The sequence below is a fragment of the Pseudonaja textilis genome, chromosome Z (assembly GCF_049901715.1).
Source record: "Pseudonaja textilis isolate UNSWEBS1 chromosome Z, rPseTex1.2, whole genome shotgun sequence".
Lineage (NCBI taxonomy): Eukaryota > Metazoa > Chordata > Lepidosauria > Squamata > Elapidae > Pseudonaja > Pseudonaja textilis.
Window position 1 is genome coordinate 107,166,303 of NC_142008.1, and position 20,734 is coordinate 107,187,036.

Sequence of the window (20,734 nt, forward strand, 5' to 3'; positions counted from 1 at the left end):
GCAGTTAGCTGGCAGTCAGCAGAAGTAGCCTGCGGTACTGCATTCTAACCACTGCACCACTGTGGATCTAATTAGCTTTAGGCAAATCAGTGGGGTGTGCAGTGCTTTGGATTCAGAGGATAGATAGATGCTTCAGAGTGTGTGAGACTCTCAGCAGTTCCTTCCTAATGGATGTTGGGTTTACATCATCTCTACACTAAATAGCACAGCATCACTCTGCATTTGCTGTTTAGAAAGTATTAATGCCTTTCCCTAACAAGTATCCACACTTTTTTCATTATTTTTTTTTGCCCACTTTTGATGTTGTGTATTTCAAATACTGACAGTTTTTGTCCTCAATATGCTTATTTTCTTTGACTTTTCAAGGCAAAGCAACCTTCTGCTGTCTGCCCCTCTGCTCCATTATGTAGGGTTGAACTAGATGTCACAATTAAGCAACATTAACCAACTGGAGAGAAATTAATTGGAGATAATGGGTGAAGACAATGGAGAAACAGATTTTGGATGTCATTAATCATAGATGGCTCAGGTGCAATATACAGAGGGTAACTACTTCTGTAATGGTGCAATCGCCCATTTGTATTTTCCATCGTGAGCAGTAAAATAATGTGGGGCAATCCAGGTTGCAATTCCAGCAATATGATTTAACCATAAAATATACTTAGCTCAACAAACCATGGCCTCAGATTGCAGCCCAAAACTTTCCTATGAATATCAACATTACAAAATGAGTCTCTGCAGGCTCTTCCAACAAACTTGTCCTTTAACCAACATTTTTGCCATCTTACTAAACATCATGAGGACTGAGTGAGGCAAGCCTCGGTCTTCGCCACATCACAACAGTCTGCAGGAACCACTCTCTTCCCTCAAGCCACCAAACAACCCAGAATGACACCAGTGCCTGATCATGTTACTGAAGGCCTCTGGGCTTTCAAAACAGGAGGCAGGCCTCCCTAGAAACACATAGAAAGTGTAAACAAAAAGAGATTTGGAAATAAGGGGAAAATAAGAGAATAGAAGAACACTTGAAAAGAAAGCACCGGATTGGTGAATCTATTTTCAAAAAAATGTCACCTATTAGAATGTTTCAGTTTTATGAACATCACCTCTAAAACCTGGATATACATGTAGTCCTCATTTAAACAATAGTAATTGAGTTCAGAGTTTACATCACTAAGTCACAGAATCTTAAAGTATGACATTACGTGACCATGCTGCTTTTGGCAGTGGAAATTCTAGCACTTCCTGTTGGCATTATTAAACAAATCACTGTAGGTTGTTAAGTGATGATGTCACATGGTCACCTTTTCTAAATTCTTGCTGGCATCCTCATTGATTCTGCTTGTAACAAGTTGGCAAGAATAATAAGAATGTGAGCAAGTAACCTTGGGAGCACTGCAGCTGCCATAAATATGAGGACTGGTTGTAACTAACACTCATTCAACCCTTGTAGTTGTTAAATGAAGATCATCTGTAGTCTCTAGAAGGCCCACAAGCAAAATTCCTGTTCATTGCTCCCTGGATCAACTTGCCAGAGAGGCCACATTTGTGAGATATGGAGATTCTGATAGCCATTATTTTCTGCAGAATTTTCCAATTCTTTTCATCCTTTTCATTTTCATGCCATAGCAATTCCAAAAACATCCCAGTTAGAACAAACTAATGCTTGATTTGGTTCAGTGTTCTGTTGCCAGTGTTCCAATCATTTGGATGCCTCGTTGACTAATGGAATAGCTTTCCTTCAGAAGTTTGGGATGCTCTATCATTGGAGATTTTAAGAGACTGGACAGCCACTTGTCTGGAATGATACAGGGTCTACTGCTTGAGCAGACAATTGAACTAGAAGACTTCCAAAGTCCCTTCCAACTCTGTTATTCTGTTAAGTGATTAAGTTAGGCCCTGCTTGAGTGACTATTTATGAATCAGTGCAAAAGGGAAACTATTCAGGTTTAGAACAAACTAGTTTATATGGACATACCACACCTTAATGTACTACAATAAGGGACATTAGGTCATCTAAGCTTTGTATTTCTTACGTCTAGAAACTAACAGTTGATATTAGCTAAGTCTCAATCTTTTGTCTGCATGCTTTTTCACACATCTTCTTTCTGATACAACAGGCTTTTGGTGTCTTCCAGATGTATTTGAATTACCTTCCCTACAATTTCCTTTGCAATTGAAGGACACCTGTTTGGAAATGATTCAGTTAGATGATAGTGTTGATTAAATAAATGGAAGGTCTACATTAGAAGTCATAGTTAACAGTAATCCTCAGAATCTGCTATTCAAAAGAACAGCACATAATGGAGATGATATTTAGTTACCAATGATTATAACCCCCAGTTGACCTGTTTTCCATAATACCTTTTAAGAACCTTCTAAATTGGAGAGGGAAATGCCATTTCCTTTCAACTGAAGTGTTTGAGACATTTGGGATTAGATCCAAAGGTTGACTTCCTCTGACAAAAGGATCTTTTCTATCAGTGGAAGACTCTTTCCATTGGAGGAAGGAACCTTTGGATGTAATTCTTGGATTGCCCCTGTGAATGTACCTTTTTTTTTCTCCCTGTGAAATACTGCAGTCATTTGAAAAGAGTTGATGCATACTGTTTATGTAAATTACAAGCAAACAATGTTGCCTTGTTTTAGAATTTAGTTCCCATTTGTTGTAACCTATATGTTCAATTCAAAAGGATTGTGGGTGGTTGCTTCTTCCAGCATAGGGTAATTTCAGAACAGACGAAAGGAAAAAGGATAGCATGGATCCCTAGTGGCACTTGAAACTACTGAGGCATTATTTAAAAAAAAAAAAAACCTGCAGAAGAGAGCTATCCTATTTCTCCATAAATTGTAGCTCTGATATCAGATTAGAAGCGACATCTGAGTACATATCTCAAAGGAGCTTTTTTTAAAAGGCAACTAGTTTTTTTCCCTTGAGGAAGATGTTTCACTTCTCATCCAATAAACTAGAGAATGGATTTATATCCCTTGCAGTCATCTGGTCATTAGAACGTTCTGAGAGTAGTTGAGACCACTTGGAAGTTTATCTGTGCCTCAAGTTGCCTCAACCACTCTTAAAAATAATGCTAATGACCAAATGACTGCAAGGCATATAAATCCTTGCATTCTCCACCATTCAGTTAGAACTGAAGAAGCTTTTTGGATGAGAAGTGAAACATCTTCCTCAAGGAATAACCTAACTGAACCAAAATCAAGTTGCCTTTTGAAAAAGCACCTTTGAGACAACTATGACCTGGATGACTGAGAATCTCCACAGATATCTGTGTATATAGTGTAGATTTCTGTGCTGTAGAGATCATTGTATTTAGTTGCATATGTGTTGATTTGCTTGCAAGCCTGAAATTGTACAAAGTTTAAGCACGCACACCTGTAAGTGTGAAGATTTTTTGCAGATGTCTATCTTTAGTTGTCATCAGAAACCCAATCTGTGAGGAGAGTAGTGAACTTTTCTGCTACTCATATGATAATTCTACACGGTTTAGATTGATCTCAAACTCACAATATGCTTATCCTGAATGCCAGAATAACTCACAAAATCATGAGTCATAAAACACATAAACATGCTAGGCTGCACAACATAATTAGTTATGACATTTTGCTCAGGTTAACTAATTACATTTTTTTGAAAGACAGAGATGCCCTTGAGTTAAGCTTGATTTGTGGTAACTACATGAAAGTACAACATTTCCTTAGCAATAGTATAGAAGTGCTTTTGCTTTCTTCCTGAATGTTTTCTATTTGTCATTGTCTTGCAAACAGCCCTTCAGTGCCCACCCATATATAAATATATGTAAAGTGCATATCCAAGTCTTTATTTAACCTGGTTAAGAATTCATACATCATAATGGATAGCTGAACTGAGATTATATTTATCTAATTGGTTTTGTTGAGGTGAAGTCTATATGTCAACAGAAGATGAAGTTGATGTCAACTGTGGTGGAATGTCAGTTTTCTGTCTCTTTTGCAATGAAGGAAAGATTTGCTGCTGTTAAATTTGAATGCTTTTAGAAAGTTTATGAGATTAAACCAAGGACACATGCAGACCTGAAGGGGGTGGAAAAGTAGAAATGAAGTGTCTTGTCAACAGCCTTAATTTTAATCAAATGATCATGATATGATTCCCTCGCAATCCAATTACAAATGACAAGAATAGCACATAAACAATACTTGCAAGTCATCTTTCCAGATAACCACTCTTTCCCAATTGTACACAAGCAGATTTGTGTTTTAATCATTGAATCTGCTGACTAGGAATGATGGAATCTAATCCATCACAATGGGAAAAGACCTTTTGGGATTGAAACGACAGTCTTATGGAAGTTAATGGGAAGATATCCATCTTATCCTCTCCCCTGTAACCCTTCTTCCCACAAAAACTTGGTAACAAAACTTTCATCTATATTGATGAGCTACTTTAGCATTAAATGGGATTCTGATTCTGCTTCCTGCTCCCCCCCTCCCATTCTTTATCCCTGATTGTCTCTCATTTTCTCCTGAAACTTTTAGGATTTACAATTGGCTACAGGCAGAAAGAAAAGATGGGGAATTTTCCCTCTGTAAATGACCTTATGTTAACTTTTCCCAGGCTCCAAATTTATGTATTTTGTATTTGCTGCAACATGATATGTTGTAGGAAATGGAATACTGGATCTGTGAGGGGAAGTTTCAGTGTTTTTCCAGCAACATACCATTTGGAAGATGAAGCAGTTTTTGTTTTTTTTAATGGAGAAAATGAGCTCAGATGTTCTTCCTGTAGAACACGCACACAGACACACACATGCAGACACAATCTATTTTGGTCTGATAGGTTGGTGTAGCTTATGAACTCCAGTGGTCTGCCCTCAGATCTGTCTTCCACATCTGCTTTGTATCTGCGTAAATAAAAATTCCAACCTCGGTTTCTTTTTGAAAGTAATTGCATTTCAACTTTCCATATGCTTATAAAATGCTGGTGCTGCAATTAGTATTGACTTTGTTATGGAAACCAGGGGTTTATATTATTCATGGAATATAAGCTTAATACATATTTTAAGACAGACTTAAAGTAGTCATGAGGTTGGGAATTTTAGCCCAATGTCAGAATGTCATGGGATATTCACATTGATCGTATTCCATGCCACAGAACTTGGAAGTCTCTCTGTTTTACTTTTCTAGCCAAGGCAGGAGAAAACAAATCAAGAGAAATGTTAATTTAAGAAAGTTGCATAAATTACTCAAATGGAATTCATTGTTTTTTACTTTGGAGAGTTCAACTATGTTATTAATGGAGTATGATAGATATACATTACACTTTTTATAAGGTGGTAACCCAAGTCATCTAAATAAATTCTAAATCTAAATAATAAATAAAATATAAATAAATTCATGGTGTGCACTGGAGATGGTGTTTGATTTCATTGTATGAGGTGCAGTGACAATAAAGTAAACTAAACTAAACTAAATGGCCATGTGGTGCCGTTTCAATTCTTTTTGTGGTTTGCAGCAATCTGATGAAATTGCAGATGCACCTAGTGAAGACAATTTCTGGAGAATTAAAGTCCTACAAGTGTGTTTAAATCTTAGAAAGCACCAAAGATCATAATTCACCAAGTGTGATTGGTAGGAAAGTGGTTCTTGTCCATGCACCCTTTTGTTGCAAATTCTGAATGTCTGGGACTGGTCATGTGAATGGCTGCTGATCTCAGACTGATTTGGCCCTATCTATGAGATTTGGTAGCTGAGAAGCCAACTCATGTTTTGTTTTTATTGGAGTACAGGCCAGAAGCATTGCAAGGTAAATAAAGTTATGACTTATAGCTCATATTTTCCTTCTGTTTCTCTCCACACCAGGAGGAATAGACAAGGCTGGCCATTCCTTGCTGACCATAGTGCCCCAGCCTCTTCAGGATGAGTTGCCTCCGGGACAAGAGGATCTGGTTAATACCTTAAGATACATGCACTCACTTCTCAGGTAACCTGTTATTTAGACTAGGGGATCTTCAAAGTTGACATTTCAGATTTGTGGACTTCAACTCCCAGAATTCCTCCTCCAGTCATGTTAGCTCAGGAATCCTGAGAGTTGAAATCCACAAGTCTTAAATTGCCAAGTTTGAAGACCCTTGATTTACACAAAATGAGATAACAGCCTCAAAGAACAATTGCTGGGATGCTGCTGTCTTCCTCCAGAACTGCTCCTCCTGAGTCTTGGTGATGGCGACTATTGCAATCTGGCTCTATTAACCTTTTCTTGTTATCATTGCCTGTGTCAGAGTTTAGAAATGAAAGTAGTTCAAGGCACACGTATCACTGACAAGATGCTCACAATATACTTTGATCTGCTTCTGCTATGTTCTAGCATTTGCTGAGCCAGAGATGGTAGCGTGGTAAATGAGCAATGCCTAGATATATGGCGTAAAAGGCTGCTGCTGTGTATTACATAGTTGCTTGTCTTAAGGTTTTTAGTTGTGACTTATAACTAAGAGATAAACTTAGCTCCTTACTTAGTCAGAATGCTGTTTGTCCCTTGTCTCAGGCAGCAAAGTTGACTAGTTTATTAAAGAAAGTGCCTTGCCAAAATCCAGCTAAAAATCCACTAGATTAGCCTGATGCAATAGCTGTACTGTATATCAAAGTGCCTTCAGATGAAGCAGTCAAGGCTCCCTTCCAAAAGACTAATTAATTGAGGCAGGTGAAGAATTCAGGAAATTCTTCTCATAAAATCAGAACTTCAGGAAGCTGCCATGGGAAGCCATTAAGAATCCAATTAGTTTAAAAGCATTTTGTTTGCAAAGGTTGGTTGTTTTGACCCCAAATACTAAAAATGTCTTTGAGCTTTCTTATTTGAAAAAGGTTATTCATAATCTAGTAGAATATAGCAGTTGTGGAAATGAGCTAAATCTTCTCCCATTGCATAGATTGCTCCACAATCTTTAATTAATTAAAAAAAACCTGGAGTTTTAATTTTTATTTATGTATTTCTTAGCAGATTGTGTTGCATAATATAGTATAATAGGCAGTCATTTAATTTTTCAAATAAACATTGAATTAATAATATCCACAGTATAGATATAGTAATAATAATATTCAAGGTTATTTTAAATTTTAGGGACTGTACTGGCTACCATATTTGTTACTGGAGTGAAAATTCTAATTTGTTGTGATTTACTCCATATTTGTTACATTTATTATCATTCTTATTATAATTCTATATCCAATTGTTAATTTTGCACTTTGTAACAGGTTTGATAATTACACTTCCTATTTAGCGACTACCTCAGTTAGAAGCCATTTAGAAATACAGTGGTAATAAATGATAATAAAATTCATTTTCGGACCATTGTATGCATTTATGATAAAATTTTATACACATGATAAAACGTTACCGAGTGAGAATCTCTCTCTCTTCCCCCCCCCTCACTCACTCACTCTCAGAAAAGCTCTTAGAGATGCCTCCAAGCAAACTATTTTGCCCAATTTTCCTATGATTTGGCCTCTTTGGTAAATGTTACATTAAGCCAATCTGGCAAACCTGATGCTGAAAAGGCAACTCTACATCTCTTGTTTTTTGCACCTATGTTCTAGGCAAGAGCTAAAGATTCTTGGACTGACAGTGCTGTTGGACCTAAGCCATGTGGATGACTGGGCCTTCCAGGCCCCCGTATTGCTGCCAGCTTTAAGAGCATTCCAGGTATCATCCTGACTCAAGTTGCCTTTCCCTTCTCCCTGTAATTCTAATTGAGGATGATGGGAAATGCAATCCAATACATATGAATGACATGGAAGTTGGAAAAGTGAACCTGAAGTTTTTTTCCTTGACCCTCAATAAGCAGCCTGAAGGTCTATTTACTATTTTAATAAAATAGTACATTTCTAATAACCTCAAAATATGAACATAAAGACCAAAGTTTATGCAAATTGGCACTAAATCTCATATTCTGGAGGAAAGGGAGATAAACTGTATACATTAGTGTGATTTTGACATGATTTATATAATCAAAATAAGGAACAAAATGGTGCTAGTTGAACACCCCCCCCCCTCAAGTTTTCATTGTTTTATAATGAAAACCATGGCCAAGCCTTAGATCAGTGGTCTCCAACTTTTGCAGCTTGGCATCCCGGCTGGGTTGGGATAAGGGAACTAGGCCTTGAAAGTGGTGGGCTGGTACATATGCATACACAACTCAACTTACATGAGCAGTGGCCCAGCGTACATACATGTGCACATGCATGCATGCCATTCCATTGCTCGTATGAATTGAACTGCATGCATACTGGTCCGCTGCTTACGTGAGGTAAGCTGTGCGTGCACATGCTTATGCCAGCCTGCTCAGCTCACATGGCTCAGTTTTGAATAGGCCATGATCCGATAGTGGGCCACGGCCCAGGAGTTGGGGATCCCTGCCTTTGATTGACTCTGGACCCTGACAAAAGTATTTTGTTGTAACTTTTTTTGTTTCTCATATATTGGAAAACAAGGTAGCTCTGCTACCTTTCTATGCCTCACTTTCTGGGCCTGTAGAACTCTCTCCCTTTGCTTCTGATTATTGAATGCAACTTTTATGAGCCTGTGAAGCAAAACCTTTTATTTATTTAGGAGACTGCACCAACTCCCATCAGTCAGCTGCTGGTGATCTTACCTTCTGATGATCGTTTTGTACCCCATGAAGAAGAATTGACCTTAGAACCTGTTGTGGTAAGAACTCTGAGTTTCTACTGCAAACTATTTCCTGGAGGAATGTTTGCTGAAGAAGAAGGGAGAATAAGGGCAGGTGGAGTGAGATATCTAGGTCATGGTTAGAGACATGAGAGAGTCCTGATCAAAATCAAGATAGCAGTCACAACTCAGTGATTGAAGCTTTGCTCCTTTTATACATGTATCAATATCACATGGGATGGTCATTTAATAACAGAGGGTGGGTATAAACATCTTGTTAAACTGTGATATGGTTTGATTGGATTTTAGTTTAGAGTTTGGTACAAACAGTGGCTAATGGTTTACTACAGTGGTCCCCAACTTTCCAGCTTTGCGGATTAGTGGTAGCAGCAGAAGGGAGAGAGGATGGTTCTGCAGGAGCGGTGCGCCAGTGCATGTATGTAGCTCCATTTGCGCAAGCAGCAGGTGCCTACCGCTCATGCAAATAGAACTTTGCGCACTTGCCCCCAGTTTGTACAAGTGGACCTACTTGCAAGTGCATACTCGCTTGCCACTTCCACAACCTGGTTCCGAATGGGCCGTGTCCCAGTATCAGATTATGGCCCAGGGCTTGGCTACACCTGGTTTATAGGTTGTGCATCCCAGCTAACTATAGTTTATTTAATAATTCTGTTTAATGCATGCTTTGGCATGGTGTGAATCCATCTATGTGTTAACTGGAGGCAAGTCCACTACAGAAAAACCGGACTGATAACAGAAACTTATTAATTTTTGGCCATTTGAGATGCCGTTTACTGTTTATTTAGCTCTACCTTTCTATCCAGTTGAGACATTAGTCAATAATGCTTTTATCTGATAATGAAGAAAAAGATATACAATGTATTGTTTTCTCCTTTAGGGCTGGTAAATTTTTGGCAGAACATTGAAACCTAATGATATGGGAAGGAGGTAGCTTATAATTATGTGATTACATAAACCTCTGGGCATTCTCTAAACTGAAGTGTATGAGCTGGATGTTATTAACCAAATTTAGCTCATTTATAATTTATTTAATACACAGAAAATCAATGGATTGGTAGAGTTATGTATCTAATTCCTTAAACAATTTGGAGGATATAGCAAAAATGTATGCATGCAAATAATATTAGAATATTAAGAGTTAGGGATGAGGAGAAAAAATTATTGTTTCTATCATGCAAGTTGTTGCACAAAAAAAGACATTTTTTTCGGACAAAATAAACATTTCATTGTGTATTTTTGTCCTTCAGAGATTGTGATGAGTTACTATTTCTAACATCAGTTTAGGTCTAGCCATGACCTAGGGTTCATGGCTGAGGTAAGGAAGAGGGATGACAAGATATTGGATATTATTGAAAAGAATTTGGGAACTCTTTGTATCTGATTCAGTCCCCTTATCCTGCAGGAAATCCGGCTTCTTTTGCTGCATGAACTTCCACATTATGTAGCCTTGGATCAGTTGACCCCAGCACTAGGTGGGACTCTGAGCTACTCACCACCCAAATGGGTTAGAGAACATCAGGTATGGGAAAATAGTCATGAATGGACCTTATATTAACACAAAGAATTGATCCAGAGAATTGAAGTTTCCTTCAAGAAACTTTCCTGCCTTTTTCCTTCAAGAATACATAGTTAATGTTTCTGTGAGATAGCTTTTATAGTATAGATGCTTTAGATGTCAGCACATACCTTATATTTACAGGAATCATCCACTTCAGATGTAGTTCTAACTTGGACATTCTTATAATGTAAGTTCTTCATTAAAATATATTGTAACTCTCTGCTTTTGTAACACAATGCACCTTCCCCCATGTCTATTCAGGCTCTTGAACAACTACAAGATCTCTGTTGTGCTGTTCTCCAGACTGTATGTGAAGCCAGTGACCACCTCAACACAGTGGGAACAGCATCAAATCAGGAGGTAAATGCGTATGATACTTATACAGAAATTATGAGGTTATGCAATTGAATTATGCAATGAGAAGTAGATTTTCCTCTTGCTAGTACTTGGAAAAGAGTTGCAGCAATAGTCATCATGGGATAACAGTTTTCACTCTTGCTTCTGTCTCTGATTAATCCCCCAGTTGAGGGAGTTCATTAGACACTAATAGTGAAAGTAAGGGCTAGAGAATTGAGTTAGTTGGACAAAAAGCACCTCCCAGCACCAGAGTATTTACCAACACTCTATCTTTTTTTACTTTTTTTTTTATGCAGTGGATCAGCCTCTTCTTTTGGAATAAGTGTAATATAAGCCTCTGACCAAGTTTTAGGTATCATCTTCTTTGACATAGCTTCATTCATGACTTCTAACAATGGAGTGCTCAATGATTCTTGTAATATTTTGTAGAATTCTGCCGGAAGCCCATCCGGACCTGGTGCTTTCCCATTATTTTGTTTCTTAAGTGCTTCACTTAATTCTATCATTGTTATATTACTTTCTAGCATTTCTTCAGCCTCTTTGGATTTCTTAGGTAGGTTAGCATTCTGTAAGTACTGTTTGACTTTTTCCTCATCAATATTCTCTTTCTTGTATAGTTGTCCATAAAAATCTCGAATAATTTCCTTTTTCTCCTTATTACCATAACAAACTTGGCCTTGGTCATCTATTAACTGCGATATTTTCCTTGACTCTTTCTCCTTTCTGAATTTATATGCTAGCCATCTACCTGGCTTATTTGCATCTTCAAAATAATTCTGTTTAGCATTCCTAATTTTCTGTGCCAGTTCTTCTTTCTCTATTAAGCCCATTTTATGTTTAGTTATGTCCAATTTCAGTTTAATATCTTTTTTCTGTGGCATTTTCTGTAATTCTTTTTCAAGTCTTTTATACTCATCTTCCAAGGCTTTTGTGGCTTGCCTTTTCCTAATATTCTTTTTTCTTATGTAGTCTATTATCAATCCTCTAGCATATGCCTTCATTGTATCCCAAACATTCTGCGCTGAAGTATCTTCTTTTTTATTTTCTTTAAAGAAAAAAGCCAGTTCTTTCTCGATCCATTGTATAAAATCTTTCTCCTTTAAAATAGTATTATTTAACGTCCATCTCGATCTTTTTTTTTTTGTCCCTTCCATTTAATTGTCATTGGGTTATGGTCTGCCCAAGTACTTGTTTCAATATTTGTTTCTTGAACACTAGATATTAATTCTGTTGAGATCCAAATCATATCTAATCTGGACTATGATAAATGTCCATTTGAATAGAAAGTATATTGTTTGGTTTTAGCATTTCTTTCTCTCCATATATCTTTTAAAGTTAATTCATCTGTCATTTTAAAAAAGGATTTAGGAAGAATCTTTCTATTGTGCTTTGCTGTTGTTGCTATATAGTCCAGTTTATTATCCACAATTCCATTAAAGTCTCCCATCATAATTATATTAGCATAGTCCAGTCCAGTCATTTTCATGTGTAATTTTTTATAGAATTCTTCTTGTTTATCATTCGGAGCATAGATTGCAATCAAGAGTATTTTTATATTATTGTCCATTATTTCCACCATTAATATTCTTCCATCTTCATCAGTGTAAATCAATTTTGCTGGGGTGGCCTCTTTAATATATAAAACCATTCCTCTTTTCTTACATTGGGTCAAAGAAGTAAATATTTTCCCTAATTTTGGCTGTACTAACAATTGTTCATGTTGTTTTTTAATGTGTACTTCTTGTAAACAAATTATGTCAAATTTTAATATCCCTAATTTATGAAAAATCTTCCTTCTCTTAGCAGCTGAGTTCAGTCCATTTATATTCATTGTAATCAGTTTTTTCTCTTCCATGATTATATTTTATATTTAGGTTTGGCAGCTCTCGTAGATCTTGGTTCACGTTGGTCTTTGATATCCATCTGTCCATCTACTGCGCCTTCTTCTTTTTCAATCTCCATTTGTTCCTCTTGGAATTCAATTAATGAGACCTCTTTTTCTGCCTCCTCCTCTCTCCTTCCAAAAAATTCTGCGTAAAAAAGTTCTGCTTTCTCGATTGAATCAATTCTGTGTCTCTGTTCTTGCCATGTAAACATCAGTCCTTCTGGAATCAGCCATCTGTAATTCACCTCCTTTTTCAATAGCACTTTGGTCAAAAATTGATATTCTCTTCTCATCTCTCTCACTCTTCTGGGTATTTGTTTTAAGACCAGGATTTCTTTGCCTTTATATTTCAACATCTTCTCTCTTGCCGCTTGTAAAATTTGTATTTTGATGGATTTTTTAATAAATCTGATGTGAACTTCTCTGGGTAGATTATTTCTCATCGCATATCTTGTAAAAACTCGGTATATCTCATCTACTCCATCCATCATCTTTTCCTCTGTTATTTCCAAAGCATCAGCCAGAATTTCTATCATTATCACAGTCAAATCTTGTCCTTTTTCTTCCTCTATGTTTTGAAATCTGAGATAGAATTCTGACCTCTCCATCTCCCACTTCAGCATCCCACTTTTATCTTGTTCAACCACTGTTAGTCTGCTATCAATATTTCCAATCTTCTCCTCTCTTCGTTTACCTTCTTCTTCGATTTTTTGGAGTCTCTCATCATACTTCACCATCATTTGTTGAATATTTTCCACTTTTTCATCAGTCTTCCCTGTTCTTTGTTCAGTGGTGTCTGTTTTTATCTTAAGATCTTGGATTCCTTGCATAATCATCTGTAAAGTTACTTTTTCTTGTTTTTTGTCTTGCTTTAACATTGCCTGAATTAAACATTGTCCTCCAGATGGTGGGGAGGCAGAAGTAGATGTAGAAGCACCTGGAGGTATGAGTTTCCTACTCATTTTAAATGGTTCAAAATCTTCAAATTCTTTCAAGTTTTAATCCAATTAGTAAGGTAGGCAATTATAATCCAAAATGGAAACGTCCAATGGTAAAAAGCCCAATAGTAAAGGAGAAAAAAGAAAAAAGAAAAGATTCTTCAGGTTCTTCCAGACCCTAATCCAATTATGAAATAATCCACAATAAAGAATAAAAAGGAGAAGGAGAAAACCCAATAATAATAATAATAAAAAAGAACAGAGCAAAAGAAAGATTTCTTCAGGATCTTCATACCTTAACCCAATTAGAAAATCTCAATTAAAAAAAAGGGGAACCAAAATAATCCAAGAGCATAGATGGAAAGAGCAAAAATCCCAATGAAAAAGGGAAAAAAAATAAAAATAAAAATGAGAAATTCTAAGGCTTCCCCTTTAAAATAAAAGGTAAGAATAAAAACATTGCTAAAATAAAAGTTTACAGTAATGCTGGTAAGGAGGGGTAGCGGAACTAAAAAAAGATTAAAAAAAAAAAGAAACAACACACTGCACTTCGTTTAATTGTCCAAGGCTCTTGTTATGACTCTCTTCTCTTCCCCACAAGCTTCAAAGCCAAACCTCAGATATTTAATTGTTGATAGAAATCCAAAAGAGCACCTGTATTCTGCTGCGCTCTTCCCTCTATCTTATCAAGTTAAAATGTCCTTGAGAAGAGGTCTTTCATAGTTCTCTCCACTTCAAGTAAAATATTTCCAAGCCTCTAGTTGGCAGTGTTACAAAGTTTCTTAATTCTCACTTTCCCCCCTCCTCCCAGAAAAGCGTAATTGGGGTTAAAAAGAACAGAAGATGTATACATATATATATATATATATATATATATATATATATATATATATATATATATATATATATATATATATATATATATATATATATATATATATATATATATATATATATATATATATATATATATATATACAAAAGAAAAATAACCAAGGGAGCCTCTCTCTCTCTATATATATATGGATCTTTGGTTATTCGGGTTTTCTCCCACGTAAGATTGGCAGTATCTAGGCAACGTTTCGATGAAGTCTCATTCATCATCTTCAGGCTTCTTTCTTCGGCTCTGTGCTTCTCAGAGTGATGTGAGATTGCAGCTGCTGCTTCCTTTTAACTGCTAGTGGGGGTGTGACTTGATTGGGTGGGGGCTTGGCTGTGTTCTGATTGGGTGGGGGTGTGTTCTCATTGGTAGGGGGTTTGGCTGTATTCTGATTGGTTGGGAGGTTGGCCGTGTTCTGATTGGCTGGAGGCATGTTCTGTTCAGGTGGGGGCTTGGTTGTGCTCAGGTTAGTCTTAGTTGCTGGGGGATTTGAGTTGGTGAGCTGTGATCTTGCTGTTTGGCTTCGAGTTCGTGGTCGTGCTGCATCTTCATAGTGGGTGTCAGTTTGCTTCATGTATGGCTCGGAGGGGTTTGAAGTGGGTAGTGATGCAGCTGCAGTGCGGCTTCTGGTCCGTGGTCGTGGGAGAAAACCCGAATAACCAAAGATCCACATACAAATACCCGCGAGAACCTCAGAAAAATAAAGCCTCGCTTTGACGTCTCCCTTTAAAAAACGCCGCTTATTCAGTTTTGTCAAAAATCTCACAGATTTCTTCTTATAATCAGAGTGTTCTTTCAAGCCTCAAAGTGTTAATAAAAAAAAAAAAGTTTCTCACCCAGCCGACACACTTTCTCTTTCAGCCTCTTCCTTTCCGGAGCTGCCCCGACTTCAGCAGCTTTGGGGCTGCCTCTCCGCCGCCGACAAAAGGGACTTCTCCTGGGTCAACCAGGGACTTTGTGGTGTCCCTGGGATCCACAGGGTATACCCCTCAAGATAACCGTCCCTACTGGACGGTTTAGGTCCGTTTGGACCGGCCAGTGGCGAAGATATCGGCTGCAATCTTAGAGCTCGATTGCAAACCGTACCGTCACGACACTAGCTCCTCCCCTCTGGAGTATTTACCAACACTCTAAATAGCTTATGGAATGCCCAGAAATTCAAATAAAACAATGCTACTTTAAAATTTACTGAAATATTATTAAATCAACCCTGAGCAGTTTTCATACCTGAGACCCACCATTTGGACCACTAATATTTTCCAAAATGTTGCTCCAAATGGTATGAGACTTCAGACATTTTGTGGGCATGGACACCATTAGAAGCAGCCTAAGGTAGATTCTTCTGTTTTCTTCTCCAATATACTGTATGAAAATGTATAATGAAAGATTGTTTTAATTCTTTTTGTATTGATACAATAATTAAATATATGAATAGTTGATTTTTAAGCAAAGACGCTTTAGCAGGAGTTTGGGTTATCATTTGAAATCAGCAATATGTGTATTTGTGGCAGGCTGTGTTTTTCGCTAAAAGTAGGCAAAAGTATATGAAAAATAAGAGACAGTACAAATACTCATATTAATATTAATGATGCACAATAAGTTGTATGGATTTCTGAATGTATACATATATCTACTTATGACTTTATGATAAATACCAATAGAGAGAATATTTGTAGATCAGGGTTCAAACTGGGGCTTTCTGAGCTTGGATCTTTTCTTTTTCTGTTTTCATTACCAAACTAGGTAACATCATCAGTGCTAGTAGAGAATAGGGTTTGCTCTTACAAATTCATAAATATATCATAAATTCTTGGTCTTCCAACTGGATTCATATTATCTTAAAGCAAATCATGTTGAGCATCATAATGGACCTCATTTCTGAATAAGATCACACTGTAGCCTATTCTAAATTATTTGGTGCTGTGAGGTATGAGGTCCTAGGAAAACTGTTCTTGAGTCTCACACATAAACGCTTTAGAGCAGCAGTCCCCACTGGGACCAGTTTCATGGAAGATATTTTTTCCACAAATGGCAGGGGGGAATGGTTCCATGTGCAACTTAAACCCTGCGCATGAGCAGATGAAGCTTTACTCTCTCACTTGCTGCTTGAACAACCCATTTCCTAACAGGCCATGGATTGGTACTGGTCCATGGCCTGCGACTTGGGGACACTTGCCTCAGAGAGCACCTTCTTTTTGCTCATTTTATCCTTCTAATACTTTCTTTTCTCCTTCTTCACATTTTATCTATTATTCCATTCCACTTGTTATCAGATTGGTAAATGATATACTGTCTGTGTTGCAGATAACAGACTTGCCTTATCTTGCCACGTGCTATCAGCCTGTTTACTCACATGATAGTTGCAATGAGTATCCAAAACTGGACAGAGCAGATAATTGGAATCTTTCCTAATGATCTTGCACATACTTCACTTATTCTGTATTGAATCCCAATATAAATCTGATGACTCTAAAGAAGCTGCATTTGAAAAAACCTTTTTCCACCAGAAAAAAATCTTTCTAAGATCTTCTAGTCCCTGTAGAACCTCAATGATGTATTTCCACATTCATAAGATCAAAACAGTTCTCACAGAAGTAGTAAAAGAGTGGCTGGTCTGTACCACTTTAGACCACAAGTTTTATTTATCCCTGCACTTATTTATTGTATCCCACCTTTATTATGTTTACAAATAACTCAAGGTAGCAAACATATCCAACACAACTTTCTCTTCCTATTTTCCCCCATAACAATCTTGTGAGGTGGGTTGGGCTGAGAGAGTGAGTGGCCCAAAGTCACCAGGCTGGCTTTTATCATTAAGAATCATGCGGCACATTATTCAGAGAACACAATAAAGATATCTGGCATATAAAATTGTAGTCTTGCAGGTTTTTTAAAGGACTATTTTTATTTATAGTGAAGAGGCAGTCAGTACTAAGAGCCACATTTTCAATTAGAAGTGGTACAAGCCAACTAATGTTTACCATCTCAGTGAAAAATAAACCTTTATTCATAAGAACTAGGTCATTCATTGGAAATAGTTTTCCAAGCAAACAGATGCTCGCTGTTCCCTGTGACCAAAAGAAACAAGCTAAATAATACAAATATAGCAAATTCATTAATCTTTAAAGCATGGAATGTACAAAGCAGTGGGTTTCTTTTAGAGTGGCATGAGGCTTGTTAATTTTCTCTTGTCAGTCTTTGTGGGGGCATACTTCTCATTTTGTTGGCCCTGTCTATTACCCTTTGCTGTGTTATCATCTGTAGCTTTTCATCTTTGCAGGAACTTTCAGCTCAAATCACCTTGCATCAGGACACTATGCAGAAATTGCTTTCAGAGCCTCGTTTACTGGAGCTCCAGTGCCGTGGAGGCTCTTTGCTAGCACGGCTACCTCCATCAGGACCCTGCAGGTGAGGGCCAGTTTGAGAAGATAATACAGGTAGTCCTCGATGTACAACAGTTCATTTAGTGACCATTCAGGGTTACAATGGCACTGAAAAAAGTGACATCATTTTTCACCCTTACGACCGTTGCAGCATCCCCATGGTCACAGAATCAGAATGCTGATGCTTGGCAACTGGTTCATATTTATGATTGATGCAGTGTCCCAGGGTCATGTGATCAACTTTTGTGACCTTCTGATAAGCAAAGTCAGTGGTGAAGCTAGATCCACTTAACAGCCACGTGACTAACTTAACAACTGTAATAATTTACTTTACAACTGTGGCAAGAAAGGTCACAAATGGGGCAAAACTCACTTTACAAATGTTTCATTTAGCAACATAAATTTTGAGCTCAACTATGGTTGTAAGTCAATGACTACTTATACAGATGCTCTTTGCCTATTTTTAAAAACATTCCACATTCCTTTTGGTTATCTAAGGTGTATAAAATTACCTGCGGGTGAAAAAAATCCCAACAATTTTTAAGTTCTGTTCACTGTTTTACAATGAGCTCTCCTGTGAATTTGTATAATAAAGTGACATCAGGAGGTGATTGTATTTGATGCTTTATGTGAAGGCTGGAATAACAGTTTAAAACAATTTCTTGGTTACATGTGTATAACCATAGTAAGGTGGCTGAAGTGCTAATTATACACTGCTCAAAAAAATAAAGGGAACACTTAAACAACACAATGTAACTCCAAGTCAATCACACTTCTGTGAAATCAAACTGTCCACTTAGGTAGCAACACTGATTGACAATCAATTTCACATGCTGTTCAAATGGAATAGACAACAGGTGGAAAGCATAGACAGTTAGCAAGACATCCCCAATAAAGGAGTGGTTCTGCAAGTGGTGACCACAGACCACTTCTCAGTTCCTATGCTTTCTGGCTGATGGTTTGGTCACTTTTGCATGCTGGCGGTGCTTTCATTCTAGTGGTAGCATGAGACGGAGTCTACAAGCCACACAAGTGGCTCAGGTAGTGCATGTCATCCAGGATGGCACATCAATGCGAGCTGTGGCAAGAAGGTTTGCTGTGTCTGTCAGTGTAGTGTCCAGAGCATGGAGGTGCTACCAGGAGACAGGCCAGTACATCAGGAGACGTGGAGGAGGCCATAGGAGGGCAACAACCCAGCATCAGGACCGCTACCACCGCCTTTGTGCAAGGAGGGACAGGAGGAGCACTGCCAGAGCCCTGTAAAATGACGTCCAGCAGGACACAAATGTGCATGTGGCTGCTCAAACGGTCAGAAACAGATTCCATGAGGGTGGCATGAGAGCCCGACGTCCACAGGTGGGGGTTGTGCTTACAGCCCAACACCGTGCAGGATGTTTGGCATTTGCCAGAGAACACCAAGATTGGCAAATTCGCCACTGGTGCCCTGTGCTCTTCACAGATGAAAGCAGGTTCACACTGAGCACATGTGACAGACGTGACAGGGTCTGGAGACGCCGTGGAGAACGTTCTGCTGCCTGCAACATCCTCCAGCATGACCGGTTTGGCAGTGGGTCAGTAATGGTGTGGGGTGGCATTTCTTTAGGGGGCCGCACAGCCCTTGATGTGCTCGCCAGAGGTAGCCTGACTGCCATTAGGTACCGAGATGAGATCCTCAGACCCCTTGTGAGACCATATGCTGGTGCAGTTGGCCCTGGGTTCCTCCTAATGCATGACAATGCTAGACCTCATGTGGCTGGAGTGTGTCAGCAGTTCCTGCAAGACGAAGGCATTGATGCTATGGACTGGCCCGCCCGTTCTCGAGACCTGAATCCAATTGAGCACATCTGGGACATTGTGTCTCGCTCCATCCAGCAACGCCACATTGCACCACAGACTGTCCAGGAGTTGGGGGATGCTTTAGTCCAGGTGTGGCAGGAGATCCCTCAGGAGACCATCTGCCACCTTATCAGGATCATGTCCAGGCATTGTAGGGAGGTCATACAGGCACGTGGAGGCCACACACATTACTGAGCCTCATTTTGACTTGTTTTAAGGACATTACATCAAAGTTGGATCAACCTGTAGTGTTATTTTCCACTTTAATTTTGAATGTAACTCCAAATCCAGACCTCCATGGATTGCTAAATTTGATTTCCATTGATAATTTTTGTGTGATTTTGTTGTCAGCACATTCAACTATGTAATGAACAAAGTATTTAATAAGAATATTTCATTCATTCAGATCTAGGATGTCTTATTTTTGTGTTCCCTTTATTTTTTTTGAGCAGTGTTTTATCTGAATTTTTCTACATCTATGTCTCTTTGTGGGTTATATTCCTTTGCCTTTGCTTTTAATCTTAAAAAGGGCAGTCACAAAAATCTTTTTCCCATAAAAAACAAGAATTTTTTTGAAAGTCCATTAAGAAGGTATTGTATGCATTAGCAGATGACAACAGTTTGTTCCTAAAACTTAAGAAGGGAAGTGGGGAGGCAATTACATTTGCCTTGTTTTAAACCATCAGAAAAACAAAAACAAAAAAAACTACAAAACACCCTTGTAAGCACCTCAGCCTAGAAATATGTTAAATTTCAAGCCAATTCCTTCTCCTTGGTCTTTGTTTTTCATAGATAATGAAGAAATATTTAGATAATTCTTGTTAGATGTTTATCTAAATGCTTTTCTAAAAACATTTGCCCTTTAAAACACAAGCAGTGGGCAGTTGGTGTCCCTCCACCCAACTGTTCATGAACTGTAATTCTTAGGATACATTGGAGACTCTGGTGAGAACTGCTGGGAATTGTAGTTCATCAGCATTTGGAAATTAATTCATTATGTCCAAGTGGGTCCTCTCTGAGATTAATTTTTCCCTTTTGAGCAAATATTCTTTTTTATGTTGTGCTTCCCCAAAGTAATATTTTCCCCATCTTGTAGTATGCAAGCTATGGATGCCACAAGACTGTATCAAGAGGTGGATGAAGCCCTTCATGGACTTGTCCAACTCAGCAACCGGTGTCTTGAGTTATTGCAGCAGGAGAAGAAGAACATACAGGTAATTAAT

The 20,734-nt window shown here is 38.0% G+C and overlaps 1 protein-coding gene across 1 annotated transcript in view; it reads left to right on the forward strand.

Moving 5' to 3' along the window:
- LOC113448505 (rho guanine nucleotide exchange factor 40) overlaps nucleotides 1-20,734 on the forward strand; it is a 47,117-nt gene that overhangs the window by 14,166 nt on the left and 12,217 nt on the right. The window contains exons 4-10 of the mRNA XM_026719222.2: nucleotides 5,851-5,971; nucleotides 7,582-7,687; nucleotides 8,594-8,692; nucleotides 10,077-10,193; nucleotides 10,494-10,592; nucleotides 17,573-17,700; nucleotides 20,608-20,725. Coding sequence (XP_026575007.1) covers nucleotides 5,851-5,971; nucleotides 7,582-7,687; nucleotides 8,594-8,692; nucleotides 10,077-10,193; nucleotides 10,494-10,592; nucleotides 17,573-17,700; nucleotides 20,608-20,725 — 788 coding nt within the window. The remainder of the gene's footprint in view (nucleotides 1-5,850; nucleotides 5,972-7,581; nucleotides 7,688-8,593; nucleotides 8,693-10,076; nucleotides 10,194-10,493; nucleotides 10,593-17,572; nucleotides 17,701-20,607; nucleotides 20,726-20,734) is intronic.